A 15,483-nucleotide genomic window follows, 5' to 3' on the forward strand; every position below is an offset into this window, starting at 1 on the left:
GGGGTAATTTTATCTGATGTGACAGTGGATGTTGAGGAGGCAGAGAAGAATGTCACAAATGTCACTGGATTGAATTGAACCGTGGACATTTGGATTATGTGACATGTACTTTAACCATCTGGCTTAGGCTTTCAATCCTAAAAGCTGTAATTTCCCGTCTGTGGAAAAAGGTTGGAGTGCTACTATGTACAGATCAATCAGAGTACTGTAGATTTGTGTTAGAATGTCTACGTTTGATTTTATCTCGACTTTGGAAGTGTGTATCGTGCCTCAGTTAAAAACAGAACATTTCCAGTTAATCCCAGTTTTTCATCAAGAGGAATGGATATTTACACTTTTTTGGACCATTCTCTGCAAAACCAAGAGATGGTTGTGTGGGAAGATCCCATTGGATCGGTAATAGACCAACAACTATAGCACATTCAAAGCCCCTTAAATCACCTGGGGAGAAAAGCTGCTGGGAAAAGTGTGGGAGCTATAGCTGAAGTGTAGCCATTCAAGAGCAAAGCATTCGGTTTGATGACATTAACTTGATAAGGAAAAGGGGAGGAAATAAACACCGGAGTGCAAGAGGTGGAGGCGAGACCAAGCGATGAATGAGAGATAGAGAAGAAGCCGGTGTTTGAGAAATACTGCGTGAAGATGGAAGAAGAACAAGAGGGAGGGCTGAGAAGAAGAGAATTTGCCCTGGCACTCTAGAAAACGACTCGGCATGTGTAAAAATAATCTACGGTATCCACCTGAGAGGCTGCAGTGTCACAGTGCGACCTAGTTTAATTTAGACCCAATGCATATGACATGATTTTTACCAGATTTTGTCCCAGTTAAAGTATTCTACTGTATCTTAGAAGAAAGTAGCAGAAAAAAGAAATCACGCTAGAGTTGCCGCTAGAGGTGTACTCCACCAGTGTGTTCATTAAAGAAAAAAATGTCAAGGGCAGCAAGTTTTGCACCTGATGAAATGTTGTTTTGTGTACACTCACCTTTGCTTCAGCAGCACGGTGAACTTCTTTTTATAGTGGAACACTTATCATCATGTCAGAGGCAGCGTAATTAGAAATTAATAATGCATAATTCTGATGACTGTGAATTTATAATTACCGACTTTTCCCCACAGTGATGCCCTAATCACTGCGAGAGGGTTAAAAGGATGCATGCTTTGAGGAAAGCACGGAGATATGCGGCTATGTGCGTTATACACACCTTTCTGACACAGACAACACGCAGCTATATCGAGATGCACAAAATGTGATTTCTTTAAGCCGCAGCACAGAACAGACTGCCACTCTCAGCTCCCCGTTTCATCCTTTGTCTCGTTTTTGAATCTCTCTTTCCAGATAACCTTTTATCTCTGTTACACTACGTGAGAAACTTCGCGTTTAGTAATTGTTGTGAGGCTCAGGCATCAAATTCCACTTTTTTTTCTTCTTCAAATTTTGCTCCTCTGCATCAGTGGTCCTGTGATATGAGTTCTCGGGTTAAAATCAAAACCGTTATTAGTGAAATTGTAACTCGCCTTTTTACATCTCAAATTATTCATTACGTTTTAGCTGTCAGAAAAAAAATACAAATTAGACCATTCTACTGTGTGCTATGATAAAGCCTGAAAAGTTTGCCACCCTGCCCCTGGGCTACCTTAGAACTAGACAGCTGTGTTTCTGATTCCACGACACCTGCTGATAGGAGGAAACCATGGCTCATTATTTGTGATTTGCTAATAGGGTCAGAGATCGAGAAGTGATATTTTAGAGACAGCTTTAAACCTCGGAAGTACAGATACTGTATATATTATATTATTTCTATCACCACAGCACTCAACTTTTGGACTGCACAGGAAAACATTTTAATGATTTGAAAATTTCCCTACAAACCAAATGTTTTCTTTCAGCTTTAATGGATGTGGAGTTCTTACTTTACACAGATATGAACTCACTGGATGCTTTATTAGCCAAACCTTGCTAGTACAGCGTTGGACCCCCTTTTGTCCTCAAAACTGACTTAATGATTTGTGGCACTGATTCAACAAGGTGCTCGAAACATTGCACAGAGATTCTGGTGCATATTGACACAATAGCATCAAACAGTTGCTTCATCCATGATGTGAATCTCCCCTTCTGGTACTCTGTTGGACTGACATCACAGTCATGTTCAAGACACCAGTTTGAGATGATCTGAGCTTTGAGACATGCTTAGCTATCAGGCTGGAATAAGCCATCGATACTGGGGAACAGTGTGATTGTAAAGGGGAGGATATGATCAGCAACAGTTCTCAGGTAGACTGGGACATTTAAACAGTCCTTGCTTGGTACTAAGAGGCCTAAAGTGTGCCAAGACAGTATCCCCTACACCATTACACCACCACAAGCCTGAACCGTTGATACAGGCAAGATGGATCCATCCTTTTCCATGTTGTTTTCTGCCAAATTCTGAGCCTACCATCTGAAAGTTGAAATAGAACTTGAGACTCATCAGACCAGGCAACATATTTCAAATCCTCTGTGGGCAGTTTTTGTGAGTCCGTGTAAATTAAAGCCTCAGTTTTCTATTCTTAGCTGACAGGAGGGACACATGGTGTAGTCTTCTACTGCTGTAGCCCATCTGCTACAAGACTCAACATGATGTGCGTTTAGAGATGCTTTTCATACCTTGGTTTTAACAAGTCGTTAGTTTAGTCGCCTTCCTATTAGTGTGAAGCAGTTTGGCCAGTCTTCCTGCCGTATGGCATCAAAATGGCTTTTTACCCCAGAGAAAAGCTTCTTGCTGGATGGTCTTTTTTGGGCTATTCTCTGTAAACCCTAGAGATGATCGTGTGGGAAAATTCTCAGTGGAACAGCCGTTTCTGAATTACTTAGACGAGTCCATGCAAAATTCAAAGTTAAATCACCTTTCTTCTCTATTCTGATTCGTTCAGCTTGGTTTGAATATCAGGAGGTTGTCTTGATCATGTCCCAAAGCCTAAGTGCATTAAGTTTCTACCACGTGTTTGGCTTGTTAAAGACAGCATGAACAAGCAGTCGATCCGGTGTAGTGAGTATATTTACAACCCCTGAACCATGTACCGGTACTGGTCCATGAGTCGTTTGGTGCCGGGCTGCGAGAGTTGAGGCTCGCGTGTGAAATTTATGGGTTTCAGTGTTTTTAGGGTTTTTTAGTGTTTTTATCTATTAAAATTTTTTTTTTTTATAACTCTGATTCCCTGGGTCTTTTTTGGTACTGGTACTGGTTTTATTTTGATGTATTCATCCACAACACCTTAAAGGCCGGTCCGTGAAAATATTGTCGGACATAAACCGGTCCATGGCGCAAAAAAGGTTGGAGACTCCTGTTTTAGATGTCTACTAAGCACATTTCTTGTCTTTTTTCAGACTTGGATTTAGTTAACTTTTTTTATGTTGCTATTTGTTGTGAAGCACTTTGTGATCCTTGTCTTGAAAGGTGCTATATAAATAAAATTTGACTTTACTTTACAGATATATCCATTGTGTATGGGCGTGTCCAGAGCCACTTAAATCAATTTTAAAAGCTACTGACATTATGGTGACCTGCTATTGACAGTTAATTTAATTTGAAAAGACAGCTGACCGAGGTCAGAGTAACCTGTTATCCTTTCTTGATAAGACTTGATAATGTGATGCAGATCACACATTTTGAATCACCTCTTCTCTGTTTTTAACTTAACCTCCTAGGACCTGGCCTCCACATATGTGGACATCACATTTGGGGTTATTTAGACCAAAATACTCAATTTTGCTCTACAAGGAACTGTCCACTCATGAGGACATTATGCTGCTACTGTTCTATCAAAATTTTAAATGAATATCCTCATATGTGGCTCTCATTTTTCTCAGAAACAAAAATTAGGCCAAAAAAAAAAAATCTGGTAATTCTTTGTTTTTACATTCATCAGGTCCCAATGTGCCCAAATATAAAAGAGAAATTAAAAATGCATGCCGTGGAGGAGTTCGGGTGTTAGGAGGTTAAACGGAAAAGTTCACAACAAAATCAAATCTACATATTTTTCATCTAATCTGTAGGGCTGTTGATATAAGCTTTTTCTCTTGCCCTTTTCAATGTGCATAAATAAGCTATTAATATAGTTACCAAGGCAGACATAAAGTAGATAAACAGAGACAGCCAGCAGATAGAAATGAAGATGGATTCAGATACAGGGTGAATACTAAATACGTGAGGCAAGCAACTTTATGCTGGATCAGTTTGCACATTTGTCTTTGTGATATCATTTTTTTTTTTTTTTTTTGGTGACGAAATGAAAAGTGAGGTTGGACAAACTGTACTGGACTCTCCAAGAAGCCATATGTGAGATGCCTGAATTATATTTGGTCTTGGTACACTGTGCCATATCACTTTTATAGACCGTTCATTTGTGTTGAGGAGTCCACATTGTGCTGCATGTCTTTGTCGCTTTTTTCTGGGGGGGCTTCCACACAGCGTAGCTAAGTACACAGTTTTTATGCAAATGATTTACCAACAGAAAGCATTTGATATGTGGACATAAATCATGGAGTCTTAAGCTGGCATTCAGTGTACTTAATTTTGTAATTTTTCAGCTGTGACCATATCAGACTCTCAAAACGTGATCAGAACTTCCACAGATGTACTTTTTAGTAAGAAACAAGGAGTCATTTGCGTAATTAAGATTTATTTTAAAAACTTGCATGGATGTAATATGTATAAAGGAAAGAATTTTTCCTTTTTCATCCTGTTTAACCTTCAGGTTTAAAATGATAAAACCGAATGTTCAGTCCATCTCTCACGAGAAATCGCGTGTATCTCAGAGACTACATCTCGGCTTTTGAGTGATAGATTCACAATTTAGTTCATGTCTTTCTTTGTGATGACACATTAGGCTTTCTCCGTGCGTTACCTGCATCAAGAAGTCGGTTTGTGACTGAGACTCCATTTAAAGAATCCATTTAAAGCTAAAGGGTGGCTGAGCATTTGAAACAGCTGCCGAGAATACGGGAAGTGCCTCCCTGCGGGTTTAAGATTTATGGACGCTTCTGAAACGTTTAAGTCAAATCAGATTAGCTGTTATTGTTTTGTGTTTTGTTTTTGTCTGTACTAAAAGCAAAGTTTAATAAATTAGGGTTTCTGAGTCCCTTCCCAACATGTGTATGCTGCAGTGCTGCTAAAAGTAAAATTGTCCGGGAGACCCTCTAACTGTGGTGCGATTGTAAGACTCCAGGTGTGGTCAATTATTATTATTACATTTGACATTTTAGCTAGTTTAATTCTCCAACACTCATAGTTAAAGTGCAAGGTTAGGGTTAAATGCTGGATAAATTGGTATAAAGATAACACGGAGAAGGCATTTTGTCATGTTGTTCTTGCTTACACCCATTTCATCAATATCAAGAAAAATCCAATTTGTTAAAGAAATTAAAGAAAATTGGATGTTGACTAATTGACAAACAACCAGCACATTTTCTCAATGATGTTTCCCAAAAAAAAAAGAAGAAAAAAGTTGAATCATTTCTCGTAACAAGAGGAATAAAATTCATCCCCATACCCTCTTCAAATGACTGCTGATTACATGCATAGAGAGCCTCAAACGCTTTACAAAATCACATCTCTTTGCAAAAGTGGATGCACTCCAATGATTTTGATCAGATTTAGCCCCACTGAGGCTGTTCTGTTCACATTAGAAATAAATTTGTATGCCCCACTTTTCTGCCATGGGTTCTCCATTCTATTCTGCCTTGAAAAATTGGTTTGAATGCCACCTGATGGGTGACTGAATGCACTTTATGGCGCTTCTTTCAGCGAGCAGAATAAAATTTCTCATTTTAGCTTTAAATGTGTTCATCACATTGAGATCTTATTTGTATGTGCACTGCCCTGGCATTGCTTGGCTCTGCATGTCCAGGGGCCGTGGATAAAAATTGCATTGCATTGTAATTCCTCAGGGATTAATGCAATATTTCTGTTCAAGTAAAGCTGAGGTCTGCCTTCCAGTAGAAGTACAGAGAAGAATTGTGACAACTGTATAACTGTTCAAAAATGACCAAACCAAACTATAAAGGTAGTAGATACAAATTGGATGATTTGATCAACCAAACATATGGCCTGTATGAACTATGCCATGCCATCACCTTCACCACACCAAGACATAAAATGAAAATAGATTTTTTTTTTGTTTTACTATAAAGAAGTTTAAAAGGGGAATAAAGAAACAGGAAGATAATATTGCATAAACATATTTCACATGTTCAGCCAATAGCCATCCACTTATGTCCACGAATTATTGTAGACTAAATCAATTTATTGCTGCATTTATAAGTGCAATATACACTTACCAGACATTTTATTAGGTACATTTTGCCAGTACTGGGTTGGACCCCTTTTGTCTTAAGAAATGCATTCATTCTAGTGGCTTATAATCAACAATGTGATGAAAACATTCTTCAGAGATCTTGGTTCAGTAAAGTGTCCCTGGATTTAATCATAAGCCTGTTCTCATCAATAACTCCTTTCTTCTGTTTATACTCGCAAGGTGTTTTTTGTCCTGTAAAGAAACCCATTAGGTCAATAAAGCATTGGATTTAGTCTCAACACTGACGTCACCACGACGATAGCATCGCACAGTTGCTGCAGATTTGTCTGCTGCACATCTGCGATGCAAATTTCCTGTTCCACTTCATCCCTTGGATTGTATATTGAATTCAGATCTGGTGACTGTGCTGGCCATTTGAGTACGGACATGACACATTAAATACATTTGAATATCAAACCATCTTTTCAGACTGTCATGTCTGTTGTTACACTCATTCATGGCCTGAACTGAAAAGGCAGATCTTCTTAGAGGAACTCTCCACGCGCGTTTGACTTTAATGCTCTGGTCACCTCTTTGCGAGCAGAGCATTCTACGGCTCTTTTCAGCGGTTAAGATGCAATATCGTGAGAGTTTTGAAACAGATTATATTAAGCTGCTGTATTTCTTTATCACTCGCTTTATCTTTCTCTAACATACCCTCTCGCATGTCTTTCTTCAGTTTATACTCCTAAGGTGTTTTCTGGGTCGTAAACAAACCGACGAAGTCAATAAAGTGTCCCTGGATTTAGTCATTAGCCTGTTCTCAGCATTTCATATAACTACTCTTATACATGCACTTTTAAAAGCTGCAGATAAGCCACATAGAAATGCACACACAAGACAATGAGGGATACCAACTGTGCCGTTGTAGCCAGACAGCTCATTTAGTGCAGCCTTCAGTCCTGTTCGGGTGAGATTAATTTTAGAGGCTGACTAATGTAGTAATTGTCACAGCATGTTAGTGATTTTTCAGTCCCATCCAAATCTCATGTTAGTAATTTGTGTGTGTGTGTATGTGTGTTCTTTAGTAGGAAAATAATATCCTTATTATCTATAAATACTGTTATCTCCCCTGCAAAGGCAGGGAAACAGAGTGCATTCTGATTTAACACCACTGGGTTTTGTTTTTGTTAATTGTTTTTCTATTTCCTGGTGGAAAATGTATTCTTTTATAGGTTTTATTACCGTGGAAGCACTTAGTGAAGCTTTTAGTTATGTCCTCCTTGACCATTATCGTGTGCCAAGGTAAGGGCCCCTGCATACACTTCAACATCAATTAGACTTGCAAAATAAAGAAGCCGTTAAAAAATAAAAACCACCTTAAAAACTTTGCAGACAGTGTGAAACCTTCTCACCACCTCTGTAACTGTAAGCTTAGATCAAACAACATCTGATTTCCCCCCACTTTGCTTAATTGCCAAAATTGGTGGGACTCAACCTCTCATGATTGGCCAAGTTTTTATAATTGAAGAAGCAAGAATGCTGTGAAATTTCTTTTTGTTTTGTTTTGTTCACCACAATTTCTGGCACTTTTCAATGGGAAACACCTCAAGGGAACACCGTGAATGGTTACCTGAAAAGATTAACAGCATTTGGTACGATCCTTTTGTTTAAAGATTTATCACATTTCAATAGTTTTAGTTTTTTTTCCCTTTTACTATTATTTTCCTTTTATATTTTCTTTAATTTTGTTTTAGCAGCCTAGTCTTCTCCCTCCTTATGCCCTCACGTACATCCACTGACACATACATCACCCATCTACATACAACACCTCGCGTACATCATAATATCCTTAACTTTATTCACTGTGCAACAGCACAAATTGTGCTTAGTCTGGCACTTCTACCATTGCTAGTTCAGTTTTGTGTTATAGCCAATCAGAAAAACAGACTGGCTAAGATAACATGCCAGTTTTTTCTTTTCTGCACTACTGCAAGAATATTATCTGGATGTCGAAACAAAACATTACATAGTAAACTTTATATTAACATTAAATTATTTCCCTTTTTAAAGATATGGTGTTGAAAATTCCTTTATATTACCCTGAACCAGAAATTATTGCCAGAAAACCATAAACCATGAAGCCAAAACAATCAGATATTATACATACTTTCAAAAAACTTTATAGACGACACTGATACAGCACACTCATTCATTTATTTTTAAAATGTCTGTCAGCCAAAAATCAATCCATCCATCCATCTAGCTTCCCCTTGATTAAGTCACAATTGTCTCAAAGGGTCAACCAAAGCTACTGAATGAATAAGTGTCAACATGTACAATACAAAACTTTGTACTCTACAGTGATCAGGCAGATTACAACCTCCTCATGGTTTACACGTAAAGGGTGAGAAAGTTGAATCTTTACAGTTTCACAATCCTTTTTCTCACACAGACTCAGACTTACAGAAATATTTTTTTCTAGCCCTCGATCCCCGGGGGTGTTCTGTACTGATTCACCGTACAGGTTCCATATTTACTTCTCTGAATTTTGAAGTGACTTGAAGAAAATTGTCAGGCTCGATGGGTCTTTTTTGCATCACAGAGGTCATTTAAAGGACGACGATGTAGCTATATGGTTCCCTGTGGTCTCCCTCTGACTCTGCGTGTCCTTTAGCTAGATGGCTCCCTGTGGTTTCAGACCATCATGCTCAGCCTCGGGGCCTCTCTGTCCTCTCCTCTATCAATGTCCCCCTTTTCTCACATTTCCCCCTCATTTTCCTCCTGTTATCTTGCCCCTCGTTTCCTCTTCTGCTTTTATGTCCTTGAAGAGGTAATGACAATCTGCCTGTCATTTTGCACTCTCTATCTTATTGCTCGTTTCCTCCCACTTCCTTATCCCCTTTCTCTTGTTCCCTCTCTCTTCACATTGCGTCGCTCTTTGTCCACATTTTAACTAACTGCCTGTTGCAGACTTAACTTGAATATTTTTAGCGAAGACTGTTGTGCCTTATATCTTATTTCTGACTTCCCCATGAGCCATCCTCTCAAAGCTCTCTGTTGACTGCAGGCAGGGTCTGAAGATGACTAGGCATTTGAAAACACTGACAGTGAAAAGGAGGCGCCACGCTTACATTTTTGCTTTAAAAAAAAAAGATTCCACGTCAACTAATTTTACGTGACAAAAATTGTTTTTATTTATTTCTTTTTTTTACTTTTGCACTGGATAAATGAGACTAACACTGTTAAATGAGGACAGCGGCACAATTCTAACATAAATATCAACCAGATTTTAATGTAAGACATGTTCGCAACCACTTAGAATTTCTTTTTTTTTGCCCTTAAGCATTTTGTAAATTGTTTTTAAAGGTGCCATAAGAATAAAGTTGTTTTCATTAGTTTAATTATTTTCTATGTCTTCTGGAGCTTCTCTTCATCTTCCCTGCAAAAAAAAAAAAACCATCCCCTGACAACACAAGGTCAAATAAAAACTGCTGTGTGCTCTGGGGCGCTGCCACAGGACACAACGAGTTTATCGCTGTGATGTAGAGAGAAGAGGAGATCACAGTCGTGCAGAACGCACCGCATGACAACTTTATTACACAAACACAGGGCTCAGCAAGAATCGCAACACTCAACAGACTCATAAGTACATGTGAAAGACCTGCAGATACACACACAGAAACTCTCAGAGAATCACATACAAAGACAAACACACAGAAGCATCCCTGTAATGTACTTTTGGCTGCATGCATTGCTTTGGTGGCTTTATGGTCCCTTAGATAAAACTGTAATGTTAAACATGGTTTGTTGTTTCTTGTGTTCAGGATCCCAGCAGAGAGGAAGCCTTGCTGCAACAACTGAGAGAGAAAGATGAGCTGATTATGAAACTCCAGAGCGAACTGGTAAGATCTTAGTTCTAAAAGTAATTCAAATCATTATGTAGACTTTTGATGATAATGATGCCCGAGTTCCTTCTTTTGCAATGTGGCATGTTTTTTTTTTCCCTTTCTTTTTTGCACAAGAAAAAAGTAAAATAAAATGACAGTAAGTGACAGCTTCTGATGAATCCCTTAGTAAATATAAATGAATCCAGTGAGGTGAAATATTTATTTTTCCCTTCCAAAAAATACTCTGTCTTTGTAGGTGATAAGAGAAGCAACTCAAAGTTTGAGACATGGAAGGTTTGCTCATATATTGTGTTTTATCTCTATCACAGTGTCTTTTTCTTCATCTTTGTCTTTTGGAACTTTGATATGAATAATTAAAACAGCTTGAGTGTGTTTGAATTATTTGTTTTAAGGATATAAATTAAAGACAAATTTTCTTTGAAGCACATTTTAAGGGTTCAGACTTTTAAAAGAAATGTTAACTAAAAAAAACAACAAACCAAAACACATGGATTTCAAAGGACTAGAAAGTGTAACTTTTGTTAAAATCGCTTTGTCAGTTTATCATCTTCTTAAGATCTTCTAGAAAAGATTGACCATAAAAGAGAGAGTACATTATGTGAGAATGGTTTTATAGTTGGCTTGAAGTCACAGCATCAACAGCAGAAAGCCTGTCTTCGTTAATGTAAACTGCTCGTTCACGCCAGCTTAATGTAATGACAAAAAATTATTGGGACTCCCGCCAAACGAGAGGTATAAGATGCGAAGCAACGACTTTTCCATTTTAAATGTGCTCACCATTTATTTGAAATATAGAGATGTAAATGCAAAATGTATCGTCTTGACAGTGTTTTCCTTTTTTTTTCCTTCTCGTCCTCTGGAGCGTGATTGTTGGATCATCTGCAGAAATGCCATTAAAATGTCTGCAATTTGTCACCTATTCTGTCGATGTAATGCAATGCAGACATTGTGCCAGGCTTTAGTAGAATAATGTGCCAAAGTTGTAGCGGTATTGTAAGAGATGCCAGTCTAACCCAGACTTGAGTCTCATGTGGCATCTGTTTGTTTGATCATTCTCTGGAACATGCGTCTATTCCCCCCCAACTCTTTCTCTCTTTGACTCCCGTCCTTTCGCGTTCTGCCGTTCTGTCAGCAGCACCTATCCCCCTCTCTTCTCTTTCTCACTGTGCTGTTTTCAGTGCTGTGCGCATCTAATGTCGAATTAATGTCAAAATTGAGCAATTTTCAGGCAGCCTGGCTGGCAGGCAGGCAGACAGGCAGTAGGCTACATGTAACGTCAATGTTCCTCTCTGAAATTCGTGTTGATGGGCAGTGTAACAGACTTAACACTCACACATTAAAACACCTTTTTAAGCCTTTTCACATTGCAGCTTCTAAATAAAACACATTTATTCACAGGTCTCTCTTCTGTGCATCAGTGTTTCACACTCCCTCTCCCATACATTATTTTTGGACCAACCCTATTATTGAATGCCTTTGCACTGGGATCTACATCCTCCTTCATATCCCCCCCTCTGTCATGATAATGGGACAACTGACCTCAATAAATTAGAGTTTAACTGTTTGGTCAAATGTTTGCTGCTTACAAAAAAATTTATATTACCAAAATGAGTCTGTTCCCCTACAGCTAAGATGTGTTATGATTAAATAGATCAAATAAGTAGATAAATAAAAAAAACCTTTTGGTAAATCTTGTACTCTAGATTGTTTATAGGTTTAATTGTTCGTGATGTAGCAAAAGGGGGTCTGTTTTTTCACTCTGCGTGTTAGTTGTTCCACATGTTGATATTGCCAATGTATCATGGCGTTGATATCCTCTTCTGTTTTGGCCATATGTAGTGCTGTGATTTATGGTTAAACATCTCCACTGTTGTTCCAGATACAGTGGGGCAAAAAAGTATTTAGTCAGCCACCGATTGTGCAAGTTCCCCCACTTAAAATGATGACAGAGGTCAGTAATTTGCACCAGAGGTACACTTCAACTGTGAGAGACAGAATGTGAAAAAAAAATCCATGAATTCACATGGTAGGATTTGTAAAGAATTTATTCGTAAATTAGGGTGGAAAATAAGTATTTGGTCACCTCAAACAAGGAAGATCTCTGGCTCTCACAGACCTGTAACGTCTTCTGTAAGAAGCTTTTCTGTCCCCCACTCGTTACCTGTATGAATGGCACCTGTTTGAACTCACCATCTGTATAAAAGACACCTGTCCACAGCCTCAAACAGTCAGACTCCAAACTCCGCCATGGCCAAGACCAAAGAGCTTTCGAAGGACACCAGGAAAAGTATTGTAGACCTGCACCAGACTGGGAAGAGTGAATCTACAAGAGGCAAGCAGCTTGGTGTGAAAAAATCAACTGTGGGAGCAATCATCAGAAAATGGAAGACATACAAGACCACTGATAATCTCCCTCGATCTGGGGCTCCACGCAAGATCTCATCCCGTGGGGTCAAAATGATCATGAGAACGGTGAGCAAAGATCCCAGAACCACACGGGGGGACCTGGTGAATGACCTGCAGAGAGCTGGGACCAAAGTAACAAAGGTCACCATCAGTAACACACTACAACGGCAGGGAATCAAATCCCGCAGTGCCAGACGTGTTCCGCTGCTGAAGCCAGTGCATGTCCAGGCCCGTCTGAAGTTTGCCAGAGAGCACATGGATGATACAGCAGAGGATTGGGAGAATGTCATGTGGTCAGATGAAACCAAAGTAGAACTTTTTGGTATAAACTCAACTCGTCGTGTTTGGAGGAAGAAGAATACTGAGTTGCATCCCAAGAACACCATACCTACTGTGAAGCATGGGGGTGGAAACATCATGCTATGGGGCTGTTTTTCTGCCAAGGGGACAGGACGACTGATCCGTGTTAAGGACAGAATGAATGGGGCCATGTATCGTGAGATTTTGAGCCAAAACCTCCTTCCATCAGTGAGAACTTTGAAGATGAAACGAGGCTGGGTCTTCCAACATGACAATGATCCAAAACACACCGCCCGGGCAACAAAGGAGTGGCTCCGTAAGAAGCATTTGAAAGTCCTGGAGTGGCCTAGCCAGTCTCCAGACCTCAACCCCATAGAAAATCTGTGGCGGGAGTTGAAAGTCCGTGTTGCTCGGCGACAGCCCCAAAACATCACTGCTCTCGAGAAGATCTGCATGGAGGAATGGGCCAAAATACCAGCTACTGTGTGTGCAAACCTGGTAAAGACCTATAGTAAACGTTTGACCTCTGTTATTGCCAACAAAGGTTATGTTACAAAGTATTGAGTTGTATTTTTGTTATTGACCAAATACTTATTTTCCACCCTGATTTACGAATAAATTCTTTACAAATCCTACCATGTGGATTCATGGATTTTTTTTTCACATTCTGTCTCTCACAGTTGAAGTGTACCTCTGGTGCAAATTACTGACCTCTGTCATCATTTTAGGTGGGGGAACTTGCACAATCGGTGGCTGACTAAATACTTTTTTGCCCTACTGTATCTTCTGAGTCGTTCAGATGCAACTTCGCAGAACAATCCTTCCACACAAGTCATACGTCTAGTCTTTCTCAAATTGTGCTGACTGGTTTAAAAGTAGGCCGGAGCAGGAAATGGAGTAGAAGAAGACTTCAGCTTAAACGGAAGTAGTGTGAAAAACATCAAATATTAAAATAAACAGCATGGCAAAGTCAGTGTCTGCAGTGGACTTTTCAGCTCTTTGTGTAAAGCAAGAGTAGTCCACAAACCAGTTGTTTGTGACGCTGATCACTGGTAACAGCTACCACACGTAGACAATGGTCTCCAAAGCTGTGTATAGGCACAAATGGACACAAACACAATACCATAAATCCACCTTAAGATGTAACTCTCGGGTGATTATTTTATTTTATTTTTTTAGCACAGCAGGTCTGACCTTGGGGTGGATGCACTGAGATGACCACTTGGGAAGATTGACAGCTGACTTGAATGTTTTCCACTTGTGAATAATCTTTCTAACTGTAGAATGATGGACTTTAAACTGTTTGGAAATGACCTTATAACTCTTCCTAGATTGATGGGCAGTAACAATTGCCTCCTCCAAGATCACTGCTGATGTTTTTCCTTCTTGGCATCATGTTAAAGCACCTGAATGCTGCAGACCAGAAAACAGGCAAAACTGGTGCTTTTATAGAGGTGATGATCAGTTAATCAGGTGCCTTTGATTAGCAGCACCTGGGTGCTACTTACCCTCATAATTCCTTTTGAAGGAGTACATAGTTTTTCACATGCTTAATTTTCTGAATAAATAATCACACAGTGTAATATTCAACGTGCTTTTATTCATCTGAGGTTGTACTTACCAAATTTTAAGACCCGGCAAAGAAATTACCCTATGCTAACTTCACGATCTGCTACTGAAACACTCCCGCTGTGACTTAAACGTGTGCAAAAGTTTGAGGTCTCAACTTGGGTAAAGTTTTACTTGAGTTTTACTTATCATACTAACGGAAATATAGAATATCACCTGACCTATTCATAAAACAGTCCAAGTCTTTATCTAATTTAATCACATTCCTCTTGTATTTACTTTACACCTGAATCTATAATTATGGTTCTTTTCTGCTTTTTTTTTTTCACTCTTTGTCTCTCTCTCTCTTTCCTTTGCTTCTACATGGGGACATTTTCCTGCTGGGATTATCAAAATTCTTCTCTTTCATTCTCATTTTATTCTCCTAGATCACACATGGTTCTATCACTCAGAGTTTAGGGTATGCAGTTGCTTTTGCATGCTCGGACACACACAGATGCTGATCACCGCTGACAGTGTGTATTCATCTGCTTGGCACTTCTCACTGACAGAGATGTTTTGGCTCCCACAACCAGCTGGATACGATTTCCAAACATATACAGCTTGTGTGATGTCACGAGAACAAGTCTGCGTGTTTGTTTGCATAATAATAATCTAACTCTAGGCCTCATCCGCACTGCATCCACAGCCTAGCCCTGTTTTATCTGCCCCATACGCCCTTGGGCATTGGCATTGCTTCACATTTATGAAGTTGTGCAGTTTGTGTGCGTGAACATTACAGAGGATCTGTACCTGTCTTTGTGTAAGAGAGTCTAAAAGGGAAACCTTTCCTGCTGCAGCTAAGTTAAAGTGCAGCATTTGAAGGAAAGGGCAGCTCATAGCCAAAGCTCTCCTCGCTCTGCCTCCGTCTGTAAATCTGCCAGTGAAAACCTATTAATTATCTCCTAGAACGACCTGCTAGCTGGCTGGCCATCACTAGCTGTCACTTTTTTCTCTGCTGGTGCATTTTGTTGAAGGACCGTG

The 15,483-nt window shown here is 39.4% G+C and overlaps 1 protein-coding gene across 2 annotated transcripts in view; it reads left to right on the top strand.

Moving 5' to 3' along the window:
- The window catches only part of ccser1 (coiled-coil serine-rich protein 1), a 129,867-nt gene that overhangs the window by 58,542 nt on the left and 55,842 nt on the right, over positions 1-15,483 (top strand). For both annotated transcript variants that reach the window (XM_086314606.1, XM_086314607.1), the window contains exon 9: positions 10,102-10,179. In XM_086314606.1, coding sequence (XP_086170732.1) covers positions 10,102-10,179 — 78 coding nt within the window. The remainder of the gene's footprint in view (positions 1-10,101; positions 10,180-15,483) is intronic.

This window comes from Aulonocara sp. 'chitande type north' Nkhata Bay, linkage group LG12, assembly GCF_057382095.1.
Source record: "Aulonocara sp. 'chitande type north' Nkhata Bay isolate Kocher_YH1m ecotype deep benthic linkage group LG12, A_spYH_male_GT1.1, whole genome shotgun sequence".
NCBI lineage: Eukaryota > Metazoa > Chordata > Actinopteri > Cichliformes > Cichlidae > Aulonocara > Aulonocara sp. 'chitande type north' Nkhata Bay.